Here is a 25,153-nt window from a genome sequence, read left to right as displayed (position 1 = left end):
GAAATATTGAAAAGATTGAGAATAATTGTGGTGCTTTTTGCAAAATTGTGCAATAACAACTAAGTAGAAAATTCTCTCACGGACTTATCGATCATTCGATCGAAAGTGATATTCTGTGGTTTCTTAAGTTCCTGGAAAATCCCAGAATTTAAATTGTCATTCAAGTACACTCTCTTTTTTTTCATCAGGATTCCCTGTAGCGGAGGCAGACAATAGGATGAGGAAATACCAATGTGGTCAAAAATAGATGTTTTTGGTGGATGTTAGGCGGCAATTCTATGCTTTCCATTTGCTAAGCATGGAATTTGTTTATGTGATCTCTCTTGAAAATTTATGTTCACCTATGTAGTTGTATTTCATGGAATTGAACGTAAGCAGATGGGGTTTTCTGAGATGGTATTTGTTGGCTGGGTAGAGTGAGATGGTGAATCCTCCAACACATTGGAAGAATATTGAGAATTTGGTCTTTTGTTTAAATGGGTTAATTTTTGGGAATAGGTGAGGCCGGAGTTGGGTGGTTTGGTAATCTTGATGGAGGGCGCGATTTCCAAAAATTGTGCAAAAAATTGCGCAAAAATTTGTTCTAGGTAGAGATAGGTAATATCTCCAGGGAGATTTAGTGTCTTGTACTATTACACATACTGAGGGAATTTTCCACGAGCCAAAAAGTGCTCAAGTAGTATAAATGAGACGGCGAATGTGAAGTTAGTGTAGTTAGTGGAGTTTCGGCTCCAGCCGCGAAGAACGAAGTTCCAGTGACTCAACAGGTGTGATTCGAAGAGGTAGTGCCTTTAACCGTCTCCGGAGTGAACAATTGCCATCAAAGTGAAAAGTGGTGCAAGAGTGTGGAGTGGAATAAATTGACAATACGCGTCCCATTTCGCTGCAGCCGCAACACAAAAGAGCCCTTTGTTTCTCAAGGGGGGGCTTTAAATCGTACACTGAACTTGTCGTCAAGTGAATTCACACTGATAATTGGATATTTTTGCCAACAAGGTGAGTTACCGTGAGAATTTCCTGCTCACGAGTGCTTTTTCGGGGGGGATGACACCCTCTAACGTGCGCGATGCGGGTGGGTAACGAAAGCTAAAGGACCCTATCGAACATGGTGGTGATAACCGTGAACGAAATGTTGCAAAGAGGCCGTCACTAGGACACTTATGCCTTGATCACTTCCTGACTCTGTGTCTGGACTGAAAGTCATGAACGATCACTCCAACAGATCATGATCGTTCCAATACGAAAACTCCCATTTCGGTGTCCCCTTTTTTTCTCACATCTTCCCACCGATTTCACATGAAATATATCATTTTATATTTTCCATCCACACAACTCTTATCTTCTGTCTCACACAGTCTCACGAAATTTCTGTTCAATATTCCATCAGTACAAAATTCGTGATATGTGTCACATATTGATATAATGATTTCAGAGAGTAGTGGAACAGAGAAACTTAGAATACCAGTAGAAATGCGAAATAAAAAGAACCCCACTAGACACCTCAATGTTCTTACAAGAGACTCACCTTAAACCACCAGGTAAATTAAATAAAATTGAAGTACATAGTATGGCGCCATTTTGAATTTACTCGTTTGCCTGATAAATTATTCTACGTTTCTTGTGTGTCTCTTGTAAGTTTTCCAGCGATAAAGAAATGCGCAGTCTTGATAACTCACTGATCATTTCCGCTAGACAAATTTCGTGATTGATTGGTCCGAACTAAAGGAAGTTTCGTGAACAAGATCATACCTTGATGATGCAATTTTTTTCCGACAAATACTCAAATAAATCAACCTCCAGAAGAAACTCTCTCTGTATCGAATGATCATGCAGTGGATCATACACCACACGATCACTCTTGAATCTCTCCAGTTGAGGTGTGTTGGGTGTTATAAAGTAAATTTTTGGGCTTAAAACAAACACCTAATTTTTCCATCATAACCTCTCTTCAACCCTTTTCTTCTTTTGGCACAATCATGTCAACAAGAAGTACTTGAAGATGTTGAAACACCAAAAAATGTGCAAGAAAATACCCGTTCAAAAAAGCTCTTCATTATTAATATTGAATTTTCTCGTGATGTCACATGAAATATCAAGGTGTGATTCCACATTATACTCATCCCTCTCTCTCACACACATACACACCTTTCCCTCACCTGGCTCTCTGTCTTACTCATGGACCTAGAAATAATCATATTGGACATAATGTGTATTTTAGCTATGAAATGGTGAGGAAAATATGAGACTTCACTGGTTTTCTCACAGCTTATTTGTTTATTATAATGCCGTCAAGGTGATTGTTCAAACCGAAATGTCCATCTTATGATCACCATTTGCGATCTTTTCCAACAAATTCGCTCACGATCTTACCACAAAATCCACGCACACAAAACTATTTCACCAAATGTCTCAAATTGGCCGATCAGACAGGTGAACTTCTCCCATCTGATCATTTATCTTCAAGGGTTGTTCATTGACTCGATATTGAAAGAATTCTTCTCCAAAATAAATATTTAAAAGAGAAATTGAGATAACAAAGAAAATTTTTAGAGCTGAGTGCGATGTTTATTAATAAGGAGCTATTAACCGGTCGCACTTTGTCCTCAAAAAGTTACTGTTTAAACTATGAACAATTTTGAGATGATATCATCAGTGAATATTGAAATAAAATATTGCGATTATTCTTTTTTTTTTACTTTGGACAGACTTGTGTTGGTGTTCTAATTTTTTGCATTAGTTGTTGACAAAGCTTTGGCGCCTAAGTCAATTTACAGAGAAGCAATAGTTGAAGTTTAGAATAAACATTTGGAATAATATATAATAGTATTTGAGGAAGTTAATCGTGTCTTTTAATTGAAAAATTTAGTGATATATATTTCTAAAATCTTATAAAACATCTGGATATTCTGTAATAACATCAGAGTAATAATTTAAGATAATAATTTTCATTATCTCAAAATTATTTTAAATTCTGAACTTTCCCTTTTGGATTCTTTAGGACTTCAGCTTCAAGAATATAGATTATCAATTAATTTTTGATTCACTTATAAAGATAATATAAAAGAAAAAGTTATAAAGAATATAAAACGACGTTATAAAATTGTACTACTATATTGCTTAATTAGTATTAAGAAACTTATTTTCTAATAGTAAACTGTTGTATGGCTGACTACATATAGGGGAGACTGGGGCAAAAAGTCACAAATCGAAAAATTCAAAATTCAATATCTTTTAAAGCAAAAAAGATAGCGGCTCAATTTTTTTCTATAGATAGTCTCCATAGACCTTCTTCAATGTCGTAAGTTTCTTAGAATTTGAACAAGGAATTTAAAAAATAAAAAATATCTAAATTTTTAGCCCTATTTTTGAAATATTTTGCTTGCAGTAGGTATCAATTATTACCTACTTATTTTCCAAAATTGATGCACTGGTGAATATTTTCTAAATAATTTGGATTTTTTGAATACGAATCCGCTATCTATTTTAGAGTTTCACAAAAGTTCTTTTCTCCAGAAATCCTTTTAGTAAAAATGGCCACTTGGGGTAAAAAGTAACAAAAGGTATAAAGCAAAAAGTAAAGGCAGACGACTAATTTGCAAATCGAAAAACGGCCTTAATTGACTGACTGAAAAAGGGCTACACCGACGGTCCATCACACGGCTAAGATCAAAGTTATAGATCATAGGAGTTATTATTAGTCTTTTAATTTCCAAAAAAAAATTTCATAGTGTTGTTCAAATACTCTTTTTTTGTCCTTGAGAGTTTGAATTAAATAAACTTTAATGTGTTGTCAAAAAAATCCTAAATATGCCTTTCAGTTTCAAGATTGACTTGCGTACTATCCTTAAAAAGAACATTATATTCAAATACATCAAAGACATTTTACATTTGTCTATTATTGAGATAGTTTTTTATTAATTATTTTTTTGTCTTATGTTCTTTATTCTTGACTATAAAGATTTTATTATTATTTTTCGCACATTTTAGGTAAACAACATTTTACTCAAAGAGAGAGCAGTTATATAATCAACTTTTTTTTTCAACTTTCCACCGTTCTAGAACTTTAATGGCAAGAGATATCAACTTACAGTCTTCGCTGATCCTCCCATCCCCCTCTAGCCCGTCCAAAACCATGTATTTCGATTTTTCTCGAAATATACCTATGACCTAAAAAAATCGCTATCTTGAATTTTTGAAGGAAAACGTTTTTACTACTTTGAGGGTTTATTTTTCAACAGATTTGGATAAATTTAGATTTTTCGGAAAGGTTTTGAAGTTTCCGACCTGATTGCATTTGTAGCAATCGGTTATCAATCGGTTATGTACGCGTAAATAACCAATGTTTTTTTTTAAATATTCTTCTTTTCTATCCGTAAGCTTGTTGCCCATTAAGAGACGAAACGGTAAAAGATACAAATTTCGGATTTTAGGAAGACCCCACCATAAATCGGCACAAGGTTCATTATTATGGATTTATATTCTCCTCACCCCCCTCCATGCCACATACAACGTAACAAACATGTAACATAAAAATATCACCATTTCGAATTTTCGAAAGTCCAAGTTTAAACTGGTCTTGAAATCTTGAAATCAGTATAATGAATCGGTTAAATATCCGTGAATTACTTATTTTTCTCGTGTTTACATCCTTTTGTTTATCCATATGCTTGTAACTCATCCCAGAACATTCTAAAATGATCATTTCGTTCATTACCAATTTCTGATTTTCAAATGCTTTTGTGATTTATGAATCAATTTGATCTCTGTCTCGTAAGTTCGAGCATTCCGCAAAGCTGGGACACTTTGCCATATCTTTTTTCGAGACAGGAATTTACGAAGATATGCATCTGAAAAATTAATTCAATTTTAAACATTGTGAAATGATTTTTAAAAATCTTTACAAATCGCACGGCTATAAATGAAACAACATAAAATCAAAGAGAAGGAAAAATGTACAGCAGTATCTTTATCTTTGTATTTTCGATATCACTCTTGATTCTAAAATAAAACCATGAGTCTTTAAATTTTTAAATTGTGTGTTAAAATATGATTCATAATCTCCCATAAAAAATTTAAAATTGTAGTGTCAAATTTCTTTACGTCTTAGAGATATATCATGCATCAAACTGTACTAAAATGGAAAGGTTTCATTTATATGAAATTGAATTATATGATGATAAGGCTCAGTTCCTTTTAAATATGAAAGAAAAAACTGAATTTTAAAGCTGCTCAACTGACTCCTACTGTACATGTACACATTTCCTAAACAAATTCGTTTTATTTTAAATGTACACTTACACAAATATTTAATTTTTGTGCATGTTCTTTATAATGTTCAAACAAATAAACAGTACACGAAACGTGTAAAAAGAATAGAATTTTTAATAATTAAAATGTATTTTTTTATTTTATTTTGTATTTAATATTATATTAACCTACACTGTCAAATCTTATATTTTAATTTACGCAATTTTGTTTACACAAAATCTATTACAAGTTATTGATCTTATGCATTTTACGTCTCCAATTTTATTGATAAAATCTAGATAAAAAACAACACAAAAACGCCCTACCTTCGGACAACTAAATTTTTTTTATGTTCTTAATGGATTTGATCCGGCTCACTTCAGGAAACTTAAGACATCGAACTATGTATTAATACAATGCATCAAACACATTAAAAATATATGGCAAAAAATAAACGAGCAGTAAAAAATTCTAAATGGGCAGTAAAAAATTAAAAATGAGCAGTAAAATATCTAATTATGGTCAGTAAAAAACTTAAATCTTTACAAAAATGGGCCAAATTTATATAATTAACATTTAAAATAGTTCCATATAGAGTGAAAAGCCTTTTATTTTCCCTTTGCCAAAATTTGGACGATAATATCACTGTTTCAAATTTTTTTGTTACTGATCAATTTTAACTTTTTACTGCTCATATATTCAATGCCAAAATATATTTCCAAAAAATAGTTGTTCGAAGCTTGAGTCATCCGAAGGTGGCGCGCTTTCCCCTATATTTACTTTCTGGATGCTAGAATATTTATAAGCACTACTAAATGTGCTGTAAAGTTCTAGATTAATGTCAAATTTTTAAAGTCCTTTAGTTAGCGAAGAACCTGAGACAAGTTTAAACGAGTAAATTAATATAATTAACAAATAAAAACTTTTAGAAAAGTTCGGCAATATAAGTATCAAACAAACTGTACTTTAAGAGTCGTACTGTAATATTATATATTGTCAATATCTTTTTAAAAAGATCCAATGACATGAACCAACCAATGTAATTCAGTTTCATCGTGTTAATTTTATACACTGAGAAAAAAAGAGGCTGCGATTAACTTTTTTCGTCATGACTTTAACACTTTTTGGGTGTGAAAATATATCAACATTTTTAATGTTAATTTTACACCTTTTATGGGTAAAATCAACATGAAAGAAGGGTAACTTTAACCCATAATACACCTAAAAAGAGTAATATTTACACCGTTTTCGGATTAATACTGCAGGGTAAAATTAACATTTCCGGAATATTATTTTAACTTTTTCGGATCTCTCAGTGTACATATTCAATATTACTTGACAATATTTTCTTATTAGTAAATTCTAAATGTAAATTATGCCGTATAAATATTTTAAACATTCTGTGCCACTATATTCAAAATCGTGTGACATTGTTAGGCTGTTTGAGCTATAAAAGATGAATAATTCTATTCATTATAGCAACAATTTTAAGAAGTTTTCAAATACTCGTGTGCTTTAATTGCATTCATTATTTTTTGCTAGTTTATTTGTTATAAAACATTTCCATTGCGATATGATGACGCAGAACGTTTTGTTGAATTTTTAAACACATCTGGAACTGTAGCTCTTCTTTACGTTGTTATAGAACTTTATTTCATCTCTTTTAATGATTTTTTTCTTTATTGTTGTTGTTAATTTACAGGCTTAGGCTTGCCATATATTGCAGAAATATTTAGAATCATATGGATCAGAGATATATTTATGATTAGGTTTACAAAACAAAACAAAAAAAGGCGAAGTGGTATTAGACCATTGAGCAATAAATTCGAGATTTTATTGAACAATGCTGTAGGAAAGGCATTGAGTTCAAGAGAAAAGCCATGGTGCAGAATTGCAGATGACGGTGTAATGAGGAGAGACAGATGAGCATGAAAGATGAGTTGGGAACTGTACATAAGATCAAATTGACGGTATTGAAGTTAAAATGTGAGTCTCGTCGAATGCTATAAGATCCCAATGGCTCTAAGATTAGTATGGTGTGAGAGAAAATGGCCAGAGTCGTCATTATTCCTCACCAGACTCGTGATCTTATGCGATCTAATAAACATCTAACGGTTTCACGCCAATGCGTCCCTGGAGCAAAATTATTGTTATTATTTACTCTAAGAATGGGAAGAAGAACACACACGAACCCAGACCCTGTTGACTGATCTCTCTCTCTCTGGCAAGAGTCTGTGATCTTCCAGCATTCGGGGCAAATACCACCAGACCCGTCCTGAGGAATCGTCTAAGGCCCTTTCTTACAAAAGAGATTATAATACACATGCAACAGACCTTTCTTCTTCCTCCACTTCTTATGTTTTTTTTATGGGTGCAAATGGTTTCTTCATCTTCCATTTTGCCTTTTGATGCTCAAGAGCCATCATCTCAAAATCCCTCTGCATAGCAGTCTTATGGTATGCACTTTCTGCATGAATTGGCAAAGCCAATGGACAAGCTTTGTCAAAGAATAGAAGAAATGATCAATGATGTTATATTACACCATTTTCCAATAAAATACTCTCTTCAAAATTATGTGACAAAGTAATACTTTCAATTGAAACGAAATATTTAGTTCTAAACTCTTTTTTCTTGAGCTCTAAAATTTACAGTGCCTGAGTAGGCCCATTTAAACGGGGATTTTTGGAAATTCACAATTTTCCACTGCACATCCAGAGAGTCTTTGAAATCTCCCATAGTAGTTCGTGTCTGGGATAAAATCTCCCTGTCATCTGTTATAATACCCTAAAGTGTGTCTAGACTAAAATGTGGTCACAATAATTTTTTTTCTTGTTAGTTAGATTTAGTAAAAGTCTTTTTCGATAGTTAAATACATTTATATTACACTTGGGAAAATAATTGATTCTGATAATTCTGAAAACCTTAAATTCTCGATGTACTGGAACATAGCATATAATTTTCGATGGACTCTAAACGTTGTACGATAATTTAATATAAGGAAAGGTTGGGGCAGTCATGAAAAACTTGTTTTCGAAACCATATTTAAATTAACTATGTCTCGTTAGTTTCCCTTTCTGAAGTAATGCATGAAACTATCATACCCTCCCTTATACCGGCTTCAGACCTAAGGCTTAGCCATATGGCTTAACTGTTATAATTTCTTATCAGTCAAGATATTTTGGAAAATTTAACTTATAGGATTGTATTATTACAGACAAATGACCTATTAGATTCTGAAAGAGCAATAAAATTTGTTGCCATTTAGGATTCTGAGACCTACGGGAACAAGGCTAAACCTCTAGTCTGAAGACCGCTTTACACTTACTTTCAGTGTGCTCAGAGTTGCATACTTCAAATATGTCTCAACTAAAATCATAATATGTGTTTATTTGCACAAAATTTCGTTTACGTTCTAAAAATCAAACATAATTTCGAATTTTCGTAATTAAAATTCACGTAAAGTTATTAAAATTTATGTAGTAAGAAACTTTTAAAGGATTTACTCAGTGATCATGAAGGGATTTAATGATGGTACAGGAATATTCGAGCCTCTTTGTTTATATAGGGGAAAGTACTCTCCCTTCGAACGTTCATGCCTTTGAATAATATTAATTTTCTTTTATTTTTCCTAAGGTACTTACACATTTCTATTAATTTATTAGTTAACTCATCATGAATTATTGATAAATACGTGACAATTATGTATAAATGTCTTGGAGAAGATAAAAGAAATTCACATAATTCGAAGGCATGAACGTTCGAAAGGAGAGTACTTTCCCTTATTCACCATAACAAAGTATAGACTGACATATTTTGACAGTTGAGACATTTCGAAATTCGAACAGAAAATTTTTTTTTAAATAAAATAAATTTTAAAACCGTAACGCACCACTATCATAATTTTGGAATACCTTTACATGAAACTAAAAAAAACTCTTTGGCTAATTATTGTAATTATTTTTTTTAATACTTCATTAAATAACAGTAAATTTCTAAAAATGATTAAAAAAGTCATTAACACGCAACATTAATATTTACTTGAAGACAATATCGCAATAAAATGTTATTGGCATTTCATACGTAAATTCCCTGTAATAGCTGAGATTCTTTATTATTTTGGTTTTAATTTTTATCATCACTCGGAACGCCAACAATTATTGAAAACGTGAAAATTACATAATATTTTCGGAAGTAGAATTACTTCTGATAAGTTGTTCTTTAGGAAGAGTTCTGTTTTTATTAGAACGTTATTTTGCTACTTGGACCTTGTCCTAAGCTGTGCAATAAATTAAGGAAAGCGATAGAATTATTATCTTCAGGTGTATGACGTTTCCTGTGTTTCCATATGGTTCTAGCATGCCGAAAAACCTTTTGAGTTTATATTAGCTGTTTTCTGTAATTGTTGAATGAATTGACAAAAGGTACATATACAAAATAAAAGCCAACTTAATATTGGAATAGGCAACCAAAAACTCAAAATTGGTAACCTGCGTAGTTTTGGAGATACTCGTATCTCGTGAAATGTGTACGAAAGTAGAAAAAAAATTACACTAAAACCGGTCGCATTTTTCAGAGATAATATCACCCCCCTAGTCATCAAAATCATTTCATGATATCAAGGTTAAGAGCCCAGGGGTGACATGATAATTTATTTTCGATACTACCGACTGTCGATTCTGAAAAATTTAAACGATACCAGGACTTCCCGTAACTAATAGATATTTATCAACAGTCACATTCCTTTAAGAATGTCACAATGAATGGCCCAACAATGCGTAAAAAGTCGACATTCGCTTAACCTAACAGATATAGATTTATCGATAGTATCGATTCGATAGTGTCGAAAAGTTATCATTCTACCCCAGGCCTGTCGATCGTCCGCCTCTTCAGGAAGCCGTTCAGGTTAAAGCCCAAGGGGCTCCAAGGCTAGATCCTGAATTTGATTCAGCCACCTTGTCCTACATCTGCCCCGAGATCGAGATCTTCTCTCAATGGCCTTCATGGATAGCGATAGGATCATTAGTCAAAAATTTTTAAACTTGAAACTGATTTTGGGCTTTCCAACTAAAGCAATATCCAAAGCTATACAGGTTTTACAAAGCCTCACTCATACGTGAGTTTTATACCGAAAATAGACACAGGCTGGTCCTCGAAAATACTCAGCTGGAAAAATTTGAGGACAAAAGATCAGCCCTAAATGAAAATTTAGGATCAAGTATTAGCGTTTTTAGCTTAAATTTCAATTAAAGGTGTATAGATAGTGGATTCAGACCAAAAATTCATTCTAAATGCGTACACTTTGCAACACTTTGATTACTGAAAGACTTTTTAAGTGCAATATCAGTGAATTTTCCATACAGATAGGGTGGAGTCATCACTTATGGACTTTATACACTTAAAGACAGTGTGAAAAAAAAAACCGTTCTTATCTAAAACAGATTTCGAAAAATCATAAAATTATTAGTTTATGATATGATTAACAATTTTGTGATTTTCCAAATTTGTTTTGATAAGAAGTTAAAATTTTTTCAAGCTTTCCATAAGTGTATAACGGCCATAAGTGATGACTCCACCCTTGGAGCACTACACTTCATGTTTTTTCATCCCAATTGACTGTTCGAAACGTTCGAAAAGTACCCAAAAACACCCAAAATGAAGCTTTTTATTTTCTAAACTGGTGCTGATGTCGCCTAATCCGCGTAATTTCACTAGACCTCACGAATTTAGAAGATCAGCCTGATCCTCCAAATTTTGAGCTGATCAATGAGTGTATTGACACCAATCCTCATTTTTCGAGCTGATCCCTAAGCCGATCCCTGTGTCTGTTATGGCTTTAGCCTGATCCTCCAAATTTTGGACTGATCCCTAAGTGTATTGACACCAATTCTCATTTTCCGAGCTGATCCCTAAGCCGATCCTTATGTCTATTTTGGGGTTTAGACTGGATATTTGAGCGGTCTTCAGACTAGACGTTTAACTCTTTATGGTCTCAAAATCCTTATTAAGAGGCAATTTAATTTTTTTTTCAAAATCTAATGGACCATTTACCCTTAATATCCCTAAATTTTCCAAAAAAATCTTGAATATTTATTTTAGTCTTAGGTCAGAAGCCTGTGTTAGCCTAGTTCTTCAAGGTCTCAGAATCCTAAATTAAAAGTACAATTAGAGGTTTTTAAAATTTCTGCATGATTAATTAAAAGAGTTAAGTTATATGGCAAATGTGGCAAATATATGACTTACCCTTATGCCCTAGACAGACTTACGGCATAAACCGAGAGGCGTCTTAATGGGAAAGTAATGGGAATGTAGTTTAATCATTATTTTGATTAGAAATACTTTAAACCGTGTCTCGGCTTAAGCCGTACAGTAAGTGCGGGTGACTTTGACACTCCCCTGTTCGTAAGCTTTTCTTTAGTTCTAAAAAGTAAGGATGGTCTTTATCAGACATGGTAGATCGGATCGGTAAAAACGATACTTAAGTTCTAGAAGTAAAGAGAATCTTACGAATAAAGGGTGTCAAAGTTACTCGCACTTACGGTAAGTGTGTCCAGTACATTAGGTCTGATGCCTTGAGAGAAATCCGAAAAAGTTAAAATAAAATTCCGAAAATGTTAATTGTACCCTACAGTATTGATCCTAAATCGGTGTAAATATTACCATTTTTAGGTGTATTAGGGGTTAAAGTTATCCTTTTTCATGTTGATTTTACCCTTAAAAGGTGTCAAATTAACATTAAAAAATGTTGATATATTTTTACACCCAAAAAGTGTTAAACTTATGACGAAAAAAAGTTAATCGCAGCCTCTTTTTTTCTCAGTGTAGGTTTGTATATATTGTTTTGCACAAAAAATCTAAAACTCTTTTCGAAATAGATGGTTATATAGCCCTGATCTTCCCCTAATCAATTTTTATTACTTTACATAAATTACAAGTAATTAAATCCGTATAAAAGCAAATGTAATGTATTTAAGCAATACTCTAAAACATTTATTCAGTCCATGTAGCCATTTATGGTGATCCGAACACTCAAACATAGCATAAAGTGTCTGTGTCTTGTGCCAAAAAGATTTGTCATTCGTCATTTTTGGCAAAGATCGCGATCTTTTGGTGATCTTCGCAACCGTTGAGCATCCATGATCAATTGTAATTTATTCCACCTTCTTGGGTAGCTCGAATTTTCTCTGACAAATCAATGGCAATTGTACGATGTCTCTGGAATGCTGACGTAGAAAAAAAAGTGCCGGAAGCCAATATTTAAAAGAGAGTGCAAAAAGAAACACAAAGGAATAAGAAGTGTCCAGCCCACCAGCTGACGATTGCTGACAGGTGATACTTTTTAATTGCAATTAAACCTGGCTCCCAGGTATATATTTGCTAATCATGGAATAAAAAAATTGCTCGAACATGTGCATGATAATTGGACAAAAGTGGCAAGAGAACCGCCAGAAGAATTAGAACGAGCTTGGGAGAAAAATATAAGCAAAAACAACTGATAAACTCCCATTGTTTCTTTTTCAAACTTTTTTTTCCTATATTTATTGCAATTTCTCACGTACGATCGATTATGAGAGATTCCGTCTGACTTTGTCGCCATTGTTTTAAGTGGAAAAATCAGCGATTGTCGTCTAAATCTGAGGTGAAAAATCTCATTATTCTTCCTCAAACACACCACCCACGTGATTTACCGATACCCGTGATTTTTCATTAGAAAGCCCCATGAGAATGATAATTTTTTTTCCAATTCGTTTGTCTCCCAGAACAAATTTCACCGCGTGTCGAATTACATGTTGGATACAAGAGTGTTGGATCCCGGATACTGTTTTCATATCATCTCTCTCTCCGAGGTCTAGATACTCCTCATATCCCAGAGGCTCAAATCTCAAGTGTTTTTTGGATGCATCTCTCTCTCCCTCAGTTCCATTTCTATTATTTATGCACAACACTCTTATGGTGAAGTTTTTCTTTTAATAATATCCCCAGAACGAAAAGGCGGTGAGACAATTGCGTGGGTTTTCCAACTTCTCGTAGGAATTAACATAAAAATGTTGGAGGTTCAATCCATCTCTTTTTAACTCATTTTATTAAATCTCTGTTGCTGCATGTCAAATGACTCTTATGCTGAGTGTGACTATTTTTTTTTTTCGATGTTATGCACTCGACAAAAATTTATTTAAGAGAAAAGCTCTTCTTGCTCACCACATGTAGCATTCTTATGCTATTTGTCAGTGATGTGTCCATCGGGGAAGTGTTAGTTCTTGACACAGCACTTTCTCTACACGCGAAGCGAAATATGCAAAGAATTCTTTTCTTCAACTAAGAAAAGCAACAAGAGATAGCTCTTTCAAGCAAAACCAATTTAAGTATAAATTGGGTAAATGTACGGTTGCTAAAACGGTTTGAAAAGCTCTTAATGAATTTAAAGCTTCTCTATGGAAAATTTAATAAAAATACAAAAATTAAATTATTAAAATTCAAAAATTTCTAAAAATCATAAGAAAAATATATTTATAAACTCCAGAATAAATAGGAAAATGAGAAAGAATGATCAACGGACCAGCGAGTGATAGAGGAACTAAAATTAACCTTATCAAATACTAATCAATTTAAATCAAATTTAAAGAAAAAGGGAAAGCTTTCAGGCATCGCACACACTTTGGACTCAAGCTTCGAACAACTCATTTTTTCAATATGTTTTTAATTAATTTGATCCATTATAATATTATATTTTAATAGCTAGTCCAATACCTCCAATTTCCAGAAAAGGAAACGCGCTTTCTTCTATTCCTATAATGAATTTCAGTTAGGGGAAGGTGGGGCTACATTGTTATATGATTTTTTCGCCTATTTCTAAGTTAAGCTAGTCCTTACAATTATTTTATTTAGATCTACAATAATTGTTTTATCTATCCAAATTACATCATGTTAAAGTTAAAGTCCAGTTTCCTTTAGAAATATGCGAAAAATCGTATAACAATGTAGCACCACAGCTGAAAAAAGTCCCACCTCCCCTATCTATGACATTATATTGCAATAGCTAGCCTAAAAACACATTTCCTGGAAAAAACGCGAGATTTATTAAAAGAATATGGAAAAAAGTATGAGGTGTTCGAAAACAGAGCGTGTGCGAAGCCTGTAAGCTTTCCGATGCTCAATCAAAGCTTTAGCTTTTTTTTAGTTAAATATGAAATAATTTCTCTAGGGATAAAATTAACAATAACAATCCTAGAAATTGCAGGTCTTGATAAGGATTTTGAAAGAAATAGTGCTTAAATTTCAAATAAACAGTACAACAAAGGGGATTGTTATCGAGGTATTGTGTTATACATCTTTTCACACTCTCCTTCCTGTATGATTCATGTTGACTTATATTTCATTGCAAGATTGCGCTTTGCAAACTGTTTTTTTTTTTTTAGAAGAAATGAAAATTAAGTGACCGATCACTAACACAATCGCGAGTGTCGCTTGAAATTCAGCAGAAATAAGCAAACAATTTAGTCTATTTTATTTGAACTTTTAGTATTAGATAAAAAATAAATTATTAGAAAACGAGATCTAAAACAACTAAAAAGCAGTCTTAAAATTTTTAAAAATTGATTGAAATTATCAGTAAATATCTCGTCGGTTGCGTCTACCTCTGTCATATCTGCATTTCTTTTGTATCTGCATTTCTTTTGTATCTGCATTTGGTGCAAGCTACAATACAGACGTCCCCTTTTGCGTCAAATGCTAACACAAAAGAAATTACAGATACGACAGAGATAGACGCAACCGACGATTTATTTGTACCCCAGACTTCAAAATTTAGTCAGCTATTTGCTTTCGGAATCGTTAAACTTATCAAATTCGGCTTTTCGGAATTATAACAACTATTAGGCAAACTATCGTCATGTTTGTATTTATTACATAGTATTTTATTAATCTATTCTGTCAATGTACTAAAAATGTTTAAGATAGAATGTTCATATTTTGAAATCAGTTCCTTACAGCTTACAGATTAATAGAGGATTTTCTTCAAAAGAAATTTTTTAACTCTTTCCGGACCACAACAAATCCAGCGAACGAATTTGAGTAAAACTCACTCTATTGTAAGTCTTAGTGGTCAAATATGATACTTTTATAGAGAAAGAATTTTCTCCGCCTCTGGGAAATTGGAAAACTCATGGGAACTCTCGTCCCCAAAAGAACGAAAAGGAGACAAACTTCAATTTTCCAAAAGCCAATAATATCAATTTTGTGAATTATTTTTGCGTGTCAAATGACTCCTTTACAATATTGATCACTAAAACAAGAAGAATTATTGACCAGTATCTTCTGTGATGTCCAGGAAGTGCTAAAAAGGACACCCAGCTCCTGCTTGCCAACAGATTCCTCAAAATATTTCACAGAATAACACTTTAACACACATTTCTCTCAACAGGATGTTATTGCAGACACATTAAGCTTTCTCAAGAGCCAAAAAAACACTTCCTGGACAATCAGAATTCACCAAAATCTGGAAGAATAGGAAAAACTTCCCCGAAAGCAATCTCCTTCGCTGCCAAATGTCAAAATTATCGACCATATTGACAAAAATTTCGCTCCCGCTTGAATTTTCTTACAAGGTTGGTGTCAAAAAGCAAATAGCGGACATTGGCGGGATAACCTTACATTTGACCTCTAGATTTTTGGGGACGAGAGTACCCATCAACTTTGAACAAGTTTTTTGAAAATTTATGAAAAAATTGTTTTTCGAATTTATGTAATCTGTAATTGTTAGTTATCATACTTATTGGCCCCGAGAGGTTTTTCCTTATTCGGGTCTAGAAATATCAAAAAAGTCACAATATCTGCAAGGAAGCAGAAAATCGAAAATTCACGATTTTTGACCAAGAATATCTTAGCTCAGGAGTTAATTGGGATCCTGCAAAAAATATCCTAGATTTGGACATCCTTATAGTTTGTAATTATCCAGAAGAATCGGAATTTTATCTATTCTAAATAGTCTAAAAAAATTCTTTTTCCCATGGGTACCCAGAGTCCCAAAGGAGACGAAAGAGTTAAATCTATTTTGAAGGCGCGGAGAGCCATTTAAATTATTTACATTAATTCATTACAAACTCAACTAATATAGGTAGAGTGACTATCTAAGAACCCAAATAGGGATACAGAATGTAAATCAGGAAAGAAGATGTGGGAAAATATTATCAAAATCGCTGCGATGTCAAACTTTCCGTACGTCACTTATAGAGCAAAAGACTTTGGATGACTTTCCACGAAGTAAAAAAAAAAACAACAAAATGTATTACTATCTTTGTCGAGATATATTATTCAAATAATCGAAGGACTAAAGCAGAGGTGTGCAAGAACCGTTGAAACCGAATAAACGTCAAAATATGTTTGTTCTGGTATCGTTTTGACCATTGACGTACATGTTTCATTTGACGTTTATTCGGTTTCAACGGTTCTTGCACGCCTCTGGACTAAATGCTCAGTATTTAGAAAAAGTTCACATTAAAAACGGAAATTAAATCACTTTCCGGATTTCCGAAGCTCTGAAAACTGATTTACTTTCCATTTTAAATGTGAAATGTTTCTAAATATTGAGGCTTTTTTAAAATGATATTTACGTCAAGTTTGACGTAAGAATCAACATGACACAAGAATCAACTGTCAAAATTTTGACAGTTGATTATTGTATTATCTTAACGTTAAACTTGAAAATTTCATGAGATTTTATCAAAAAGGCTCAATATTTAGAAACGTTTCACACTAAAACAGATTTCCGAAGCTTTTAATATCATATTTTTGAGTAATCTGACACAACAATTTATTTTTTGACTGCTTCTACCCCGGTCTGCCTTACACTATTTATGAGCATTTAGTAATCACAAACGTTTACGAACAATTTACCGAAATAATTTTTTCTGTAAGCACCCTGCCTTACGTCATCATACTTAAAATAAAATATCTAAAATTATGATTAAGATTATGACTAACAAAAGCGTATTAAAAATATTTCAATAAATAACATTCTCAGCTTGCTTTTGCAAATGGATTTTTTGTTACTAAAATTAATTATATGAATCAGATCGATTCCTTAATTTCATATTTTAAAATAAATCCAATATTTCTCAGTGTAAAAATTCCTCATTGGGGAACTTTTGTTGGATGAAATTATATTTATGAATAGGATAAATTGTGATCTGCATATTTGTCGTATAATAATTAATAATAGTAAAAGACCTGAGATAAGTTGTAGCCTTCAGAATTTCATGACCTTTACTAGGGAAAAGTACTCTCCTTTCGAACGTTCATGCCTTCGAATCATGTGAATTTCCTTTAAGCTTTCCCCTAAGAGACTTAAACATTTATATTAAATATGAATTAGCTTATAATCAATTATTGATAATTACGTGAAAATCATGTAGAAATCTCTTAGGAAAAGTAAAAGAAATTCATATTATTCGAAGGCATGACCGTTCGAAGGGAGAGTACTTTCCCCTACTCTTTTTTAGTACAGTGGCAAGGTCTAAGTCGAAAACTGCCCTAACTCTCCCTACATGTGGTCGTTTTATAATTTCACGGGAAATGTTGTATTGGAAATAATGTTGTAGGTTCGTTCAAATCTTTATTTGGTAAATTTACCATCTAATCCCTTAAAGCCAAACTGTTAGTTCAAACTTGCGATGAGGTCAGTCATGCCCAAGTCAACATCTGTCTCTGACTATTTGGTCACTAAATCAATTAACAAACTCAAACGGACAAACCAGAAATGCAAGTGAACGCCCATCTAACTTTGCAGTTGATTCAAAAGCATGATACCATCAATTTCTTCTGAATAATTAGCACTTTGTGTATGAATTGTGACCTAAGCACATTTATCACGGAATACGCCTTTATCAATTGACGTTGAGGCTTCGATAGAAGTGATTGATAAGATTGTGAACAAAAAAAAATATTTGGACGAAAAAATAACGAGAAAAATTCGCAATAACTTTGCTCACAGAAAGGGAAACTAAGGGTATTAACACCTCTGACTCTGCCAAATATTTGCACACCTGCATCAGTAAGATGGTCTTTCTTATAACAGCAAATGTTATTTTCTACAACTCCTTTTTGAGTCACATTTGTGAGGAGAAATTAAATCCGACGGTGTGAGTTTGAAACCAGAGTTTGCAAAACAAAGCGATATCAATTGTAAATTACGTGATTTTTTCGAAACATCGCCTAGAGTTAAGTTATTGAGTTATTTACATTTCATTCGAGTCAGCAAACATGACTCTCGATAGGCGAGCAAAAAGTTGTGAATTCCATACTTCTTCTGCATTGGTATTTCTCAAATATAACTTCCATTGTGGAGACCTTCATTGTGAAAATTTTATCATTGTACACTCATTTGCACTATCTTGAGATAATAACTTTTTGGATCTTCTTGTTGCAGGGTAAAATGGGGCGCCAAATATGGCTGCTGGTGTTCTTCGTGACTGTTGCAGTCACGAATGGCCTGGCGGTGAAAACGACTGAGGCCACAAAAGCCGTTGATACAGAGGAGATACCTACCTTCACGCGAGATCCCAAGATTCCCCTAGCCAATGATCCCATGTTCAATAAAATGCTACCCTCACCAGTTCCAGTTGTCAGCGAAAACCCAGAGACGCTGGTAACGGAGAGGAAAGAGGAGCCATCTTCATCAACTGGTGAGTTTATTGAAACCTCTTGAAGTTGGGAACTATGAACTCATTGTCGAAATTATTTTTCAGTTGCTGCTGTTCCAGTTGCAAAGAAGGACGAATCCGACTTAAAGGACGTCAGCGAAACTGCTGATGATATCGAAGATGACGACGATTGGGAGGACTACGACGATGAGTACGACTACGACGAGTCCAGTGAAGATGACTACTGGAATTCTCAAGAGAAACCATCCAGCACCCAGAGGACAGATAAATTCAAACTGACTCCCATTAAGGGAGACGACAATGCCAAGAATACCATTGAGAATGATGATAGCTACGAATATGACGACGAAATAGATGACATCAAGATTCCTTGCCCAAGAGACTGTGTCTGCGAGAAGAATATGAATAGCTACATTGTGGCCACTTGCAGTCGCCTGGACAGTGAAATCCAGAAATTCAGCTCAGATATTACTGATCTCCAAGTGATTGATGTAGGTCCCAAGTACCCCATCATCCTGGGAGAGGAGTTCTTCCTGAAGGTTGGGCTAAAGCAGCTGGTGTCCATCAAGATCTCCAACTGCACTATTGGCTTCATCGCACCATCAGCTTTCAAAGGACTCACAGATCTCTATTCAGTTAACTTCACCAACACCAACTTGAACCTAATCCACCCTGATACCTTTGCCAACAACACCAAGATGCGTCTCCTCACCTTGGCTGGAAACGACCTGAGCGCCATGCAAGAGAAACCCTCACCCTACACCAACTACATGCTAAAGGTAACCGGCTTCAATTAGAGACCAATGATTAGGAATTTTCTTAACACCTTCTTCTTCTTCTTCTATTTTATGTAAGGCTGTCGGACTCACTCGGGTCCATATAGCCAATTCTTAACACCAATCCTTTTGACTTTTGACAGTGACACTGACTTGACGTTTTTCCATTCGATGAGTTGTCGATTTGACTTTCGATGAGTTGTCGATTTGACTTTCGACATAGAATCTATTAATCTGCCAATTTACTTTGAATTTGAAATTTAAACGATTGGAAAACGTTTCCTTGCAGTCTTCTTCAATTGAGGAGCTTGACCTATCCCGTTGCAACTTGAAGAGCCTTCTCCCAACGGCCTTCAATGAGCTCAATAACATCGTCTTCATCAACCTGGCTGAGAACCGTTTGACGACCCTTCCTGCAAATCTGTTCGAAAAAGTAGAAACCATCGAGGAGTTGGACCTTTCCTTCAACGCCATCGCTGATCTCCCCAAGAAGATTTTCACGAAAACTGCCCTGGCCATGCTTCATCTCAAGTACAACGAGATTTCAACTTCAGTAGACTTTGTCACCAGTGATCTGCAGAAGCTTGACTTGAGCTACTGCAAAATCCGCACAATCAACGCTCACATGTTCAAAGGATTAGAAGGACTCAACAGTCTCATCCTTAAGGGCAACGGAATCCGCAAGATCAACCAAGCGGCTTTCATGTCCCTGAAGAACCTCCGACACATTGACCTGTCCTTCAACGATCTCGAACAAGTCCCTGCTCTCATGTTCGCCACAAATACACAATTGGACTTTGTTAAACTCAGCGACAATCCTCGTCTTAAGAAATTGCCCCTGGATGGCTTTGAGTCCGTTACAGGAAGCTTCAACATCTACCACTTGGACGTGTCCAATTGTGATATCAACGAACTGGGCATCAATACCTTCTCAACAATGCCTGAACTTACCAGAGTCAATCTTGCATGGAATAATCTGGTCAATATTGATCCTGGAGTCTTCAGCTACCTCAATAAACTCAAGGATCTCGATCTAAGCAATAATCTGCTGGAAAACCTCGATGACAATGTCTTCCTGCACAATCGACAAATGACAAAGGTAAATTCCTGAGATCTCAATTTGATAATCTTAAGTGCTAAATAAATACCCCAAATAATAAAGTTCTAACAATAGACTATTAATTGCACTTCTCACGTTCCCTTCCAACTTTATTTACAAACGTGAGAATTAATTGCGTCGCAATTAGTAAAATGCTATCTGAATTCCGAGAGCTTTTATCACTTATACTAAATATGTTTTTTTTTCACAGCTAATCCTCGCTGGAAACACTTTCGAGAAGATCTCTGCTAAAGTATTCTCACCCCTTGACAACCTCATTGAACTGGACATTAGTGACTGTGACCTGAGAACGCTTTGGAGCGATAACACTCTCAGGGGCAAGGGTACTAAAATTCTCAAGCGTCTGCGATACTTCAATGTGTCCAACAACGAAATCACAACAATCCGACGCACCGAGGTTGAGGTAAGTCCTGAATAATGAATTGTTGTACTAAAATCTGTAAGAAGGGGTGAACATGTGATCGATTAACTGCGGATCTGATCAAGAGATCTGCTGTTTGGAGTTATTGATCGTCACCGATGAATCACTCACAGCGTTCACTGTAACTGAACGAAATTGATGAAGAGATCAAAGTAATTTAACGAAACTGATCGGTTGATCAGTTTTCTTCAGTTCTCTGATCAGCTTATCACAGTATCCGAACAGAACTGATTTGTCGATCAAGGTTACTGAAGAAAACTGATCAACCGACCAGAGTAATGGAAGAAAACTAATCAACCGATCACAGTATCCGAACAGAACTGATTAGTCGATCAGGGTTACTGAAGAAAACTAATCAACCGATCAGACTAACTGAAGAAAACCCATCAATTTATCAAAGTTACTGAAGAAAATTCATCAGTTGATCAGAGTAATTAAAGAAACTCATCTGCCGATAACAGTATCCGAACAGAACTGATCAGTTAATCATAATTACTGAAGAAAAGTAATCAGCCGAATAGATGGACTCAAGATAACTGATCAGTAGACCAGGGTAACAGAAGAAAATTGATTATCCGACCGGAGTTATTGAAGAAACTGTCCAACTGATCAGAATTGCTGAAGAACTGATCAGACGATCAGAATTACTGAAGAAAACTGATTAGCCGACTGTAGTTACTGGAAGAAACTAATCAACTCAGTAACTGATGAAAACTGATCAGCCGATCACAGTATCCGAACAGAACTGATTAGTCGGTCAAGGTTACTGAAGAAAACTAATCAATTTATCAAAGTTACTGAAGAAAATTCATCAGCTGATCAAAATAATTAAAGAAACTCATCTGCTGATAACAGTATCCGAACAGAACTGATCAGTTAATAATAATTACTGAAGAAAAGTAATCAGCCGAATAGAGGGACTCAAGACAACTGATCAGCAGACCAGGGCAACTGAAGAAAATTGATTGTCTGCTCGGAGTTATTGAAGAAAACTGTCCAACCGATCAGAATTGCTGAAGAACTGATCAGTCGATCAGAATTACTGAAGAAAACTGATTAGCCGACTGTAGTTACTGGAGGAAACTAATCAACTCAGTAACTGAAGAAAACTGATCAACCGATCACAGTATCCGAACAGAACTGATCAGTCTATCAGAGTTACTAAAGAAAACTGACCAATCAATCAGAGTAAATGAAGAAAACTGATCACCTGATCAGAGTGACTTAAGAAAACTGATCATTCAAATAGAGTAATTGAAGAAACTCATCATCGAGTCATAGGAAACTCCAGGAAATTGATAAGCCGGTCTGTCATCCAATCAGATTAACTGAAGAAACTGAACAGCCGATCACAGTATCCGAACAGAACTGATTAGTTGATCAAGGTTACTGAAGAAAACTAATCAACCGATCAGACTAACTGAAGAAAACCCATCAACTTATCAAAAGTACTGAAGAAAATTCATCAGCTGATCAGAGTAATTAAAGAAACTCATCTGCCGATAACAGTATCCGAACAGAACTGATGAGTTAATCATAATTACTGAAGAAAAGTATTCAGCCGAATTGAAGGACTCAAGATGACTGATTAGCAGACCAGGGCAACTGAAGAAAATTGATTATCTGATCGGAGTTATTGAAGAAAACTGTCCAACCGATCAGAATTGCTGAAGAACTGATCAGTCGATCAGAATTACTGAAGAAAACTGATTAGCCGACTGTAGTTACTGGAGGAAACTAATCAACTCAGTAACTGAAGAAAACTGATCAGTTAATTTGAGTTAGTAAAGAACACTGATCAGCCGATCCCACTATCTGAACAGAACTGATCAGTCTATCACAATTACTGAAGAAAAGTGATGAGTCGATCAGAGTAACTTTGAGGAATTGAAGAAAACTGATCAGCCGTTCGAAGATACTGAAGAAAATTGATCATCCTACTACAGTTACTGAAGAAAACTGATCACCTAATCAGAGTGACTCAAGAAAACTGATCATTCAAACAGAGTAACTGAAGAAACTCATCATCGAATCATAAGAAACTCAAAGAAACTGATAAACCGCTCTGAGTAATCAAACGAAAGAGATCAACCAATCAGATTAACTGAAGAAACTGAACAGCCGATCACAGTACCTGAAAACAACTGACCGTCTAATCAGAATAACAGCACGAAACTGATATGCAACTCACATTTCTGATATCCTAAACTAACCAATTTATTCGAGTGGTAACTGACGTTATGTAGAATTTTAAAGATTCAGGGAGATCACCTCCTTCCGGGCGCGGCAGTGGTGTTTCTCTTTTCAGGGACACGAAAAACACACAGGATTCTTTACCAAAGATTTCGACGCTGAATCTTTAAAATAACCAATTTATTTTTCCAGTTCCTGAGTGGACTCCGCGTCCTGGATATCGATAACAATCCTCTGAACTGCAATGCTGACTTCATGACCTTGATTACCTGGTTGACTAAGCGAAACGTAAAGGCTGGTGATGCCAGTCTCGAACAAGGACGAAGTGCCAAGTTGGAACTCCTCCTGAACTATCCAAAGAGCGAAAATCACGAAACATGGCAGAAGATTGTCTACAAAGCCTGCAAGAGAACCAATTATCAACCCGAGGTGCCTGAAGTTCAATCCACAACAACGCCCAAGATGAAGGAAGTTGAGATGAAGCCGAAGAAAGAGAAGCCAGTGGACTCAACCAAGATCAAGGACTCCGAGAGTTTAGATGACGATGATGATTACTACGATAGTGAATACGAGGATGATGATATCGATGAAAATGCCGAGATGATCGACAATGACAAAGACGTTAAGGAGAAGGACCTCTTTGTCAAAGAACTGGATATTATCCAGAAGATGCAGGGTGAGTTATTCGGTAAGAAAGTAACCTCAAGTTCAGAGAAGGACAAAGTCTGCAATTCGGTCACTATTTTCAGGAAAAGAAAGCGATTCGGACGAGGAATACGACGAAGAAGATGAAGATGATGAAGATGGATCTGCTCCAACTGTAGTGTCACGCCTCATGATCATCTGGCCGATACTTATTGTAGTCCTGAGCGCCCTGCTAATGCTCATGGTGATCGGAAAGTTGGTCTCGATGCTGATGAGAAAACGTGGTGAGAGATACCGTCAGGCTCTGTTGGCCTCCAAGAATTCAATCGTCTACCAAAAACTGTCCGAAGACATAAACCGAGGTCCCCCAACACCTAAAGTCAATCGATACCAGCCCATCAATCAAGTTCAAGTTTAACACCCTGACAAATGGGTTTGAAGAGTTTTCCCCTTTTTTTGTAACATCATCACAAAGCTAGGATTGATGGCAGCTTCCCAAAATAAAAAGACCCTTACCCCCCTACTATCCCTATCCCTACCCTAACGAATTGTGTAAATGAATAGAATTTACATGTTCCCTTGATTGGCCTAAGGGAACATAGTTCTTGAATGCAGCTTAATAATACACATTTTTATTTTATTTTATTATTCCCTTATTATCTATACCCGTAGTGTCTGAAACATTTGATAGTATTTAGTGTTATAACAATGTAATTTCTTGGATAGAATGAATGAGAATTTGGGCTAGAGGCATCAAAATTACCCCTTTTCCTACATAACACTCCAACCACCACTTAATGTGCCATTCCAAGATCTATTTTTTTTTAAATAAAATGATACAGAGGAAAAGTAAGAGTTCTTTAAGAGAAATAAAGTATATTTGAGAAAGCTTATTGCTGTCCTTCATGAAAATTCCAAGAGGTTGGAGTATTCTAAAAAGAAATTTCAAACATTTATGTTGGAAACAGAAACCCCCTTTAAACTTATACTGAATTGAGAATATTTAGAACTAGTCTAAAAGTATTTAAATATTTTTGGGTTTTGTATCGTCTTCGAGTGGATTTCTTGAAGAAATAAAACGTATTACTTAAAAGAA

The 25,153-nt window shown here is 34.9% G+C and overlaps 1 protein-coding gene across 2 annotated transcripts; it reads left to right on the top strand.

The window, feature by feature from the left end:
* On the top strand, positions 1-25,153 carry LOC129800486 (toll-like receptor 13). Of its 2 annotated transcripts, none has more exons than XM_055844900.1 (7): positions 1-996; positions 18,668-18,923; positions 18,987-19,681; positions 19,968-20,777; positions 20,989-21,201; positions 23,605-24,100; positions 24,162-25,153. In XM_055844900.1, the coding sequence occupies exons 2-7, from the start codon at positions 18,674-18,676 to the stop codon at positions 24,473-24,475; spliced, it is 2,778 nt and encodes a 925-aa protein (XP_055700875.1). In that variant the 5' UTR covers positions 1-996; positions 18,668-18,673; the 3' UTR covers positions 24,476-25,153. The 2 variants fall into 2 exon arrangements, with proteins under 2 accessions (XP_055700875.1, XP_055700876.1); XM_055844901.1 differs by having other exon boundaries at positions 414-996; positions 23,605-24,088.

The sequence above is a fragment of the Phlebotomus papatasi genome, chromosome 2, assembly GCF_024763615.1.
Source record: "Phlebotomus papatasi isolate M1 chromosome 2, Ppap_2.1, whole genome shotgun sequence".
Lineage (NCBI taxonomy): Eukaryota > Metazoa > Arthropoda > Insecta > Diptera > Psychodidae > Phlebotomus > Phlebotomus papatasi.
This window is presented reverse-complemented; position numbering and strand designations above follow the sequence as displayed.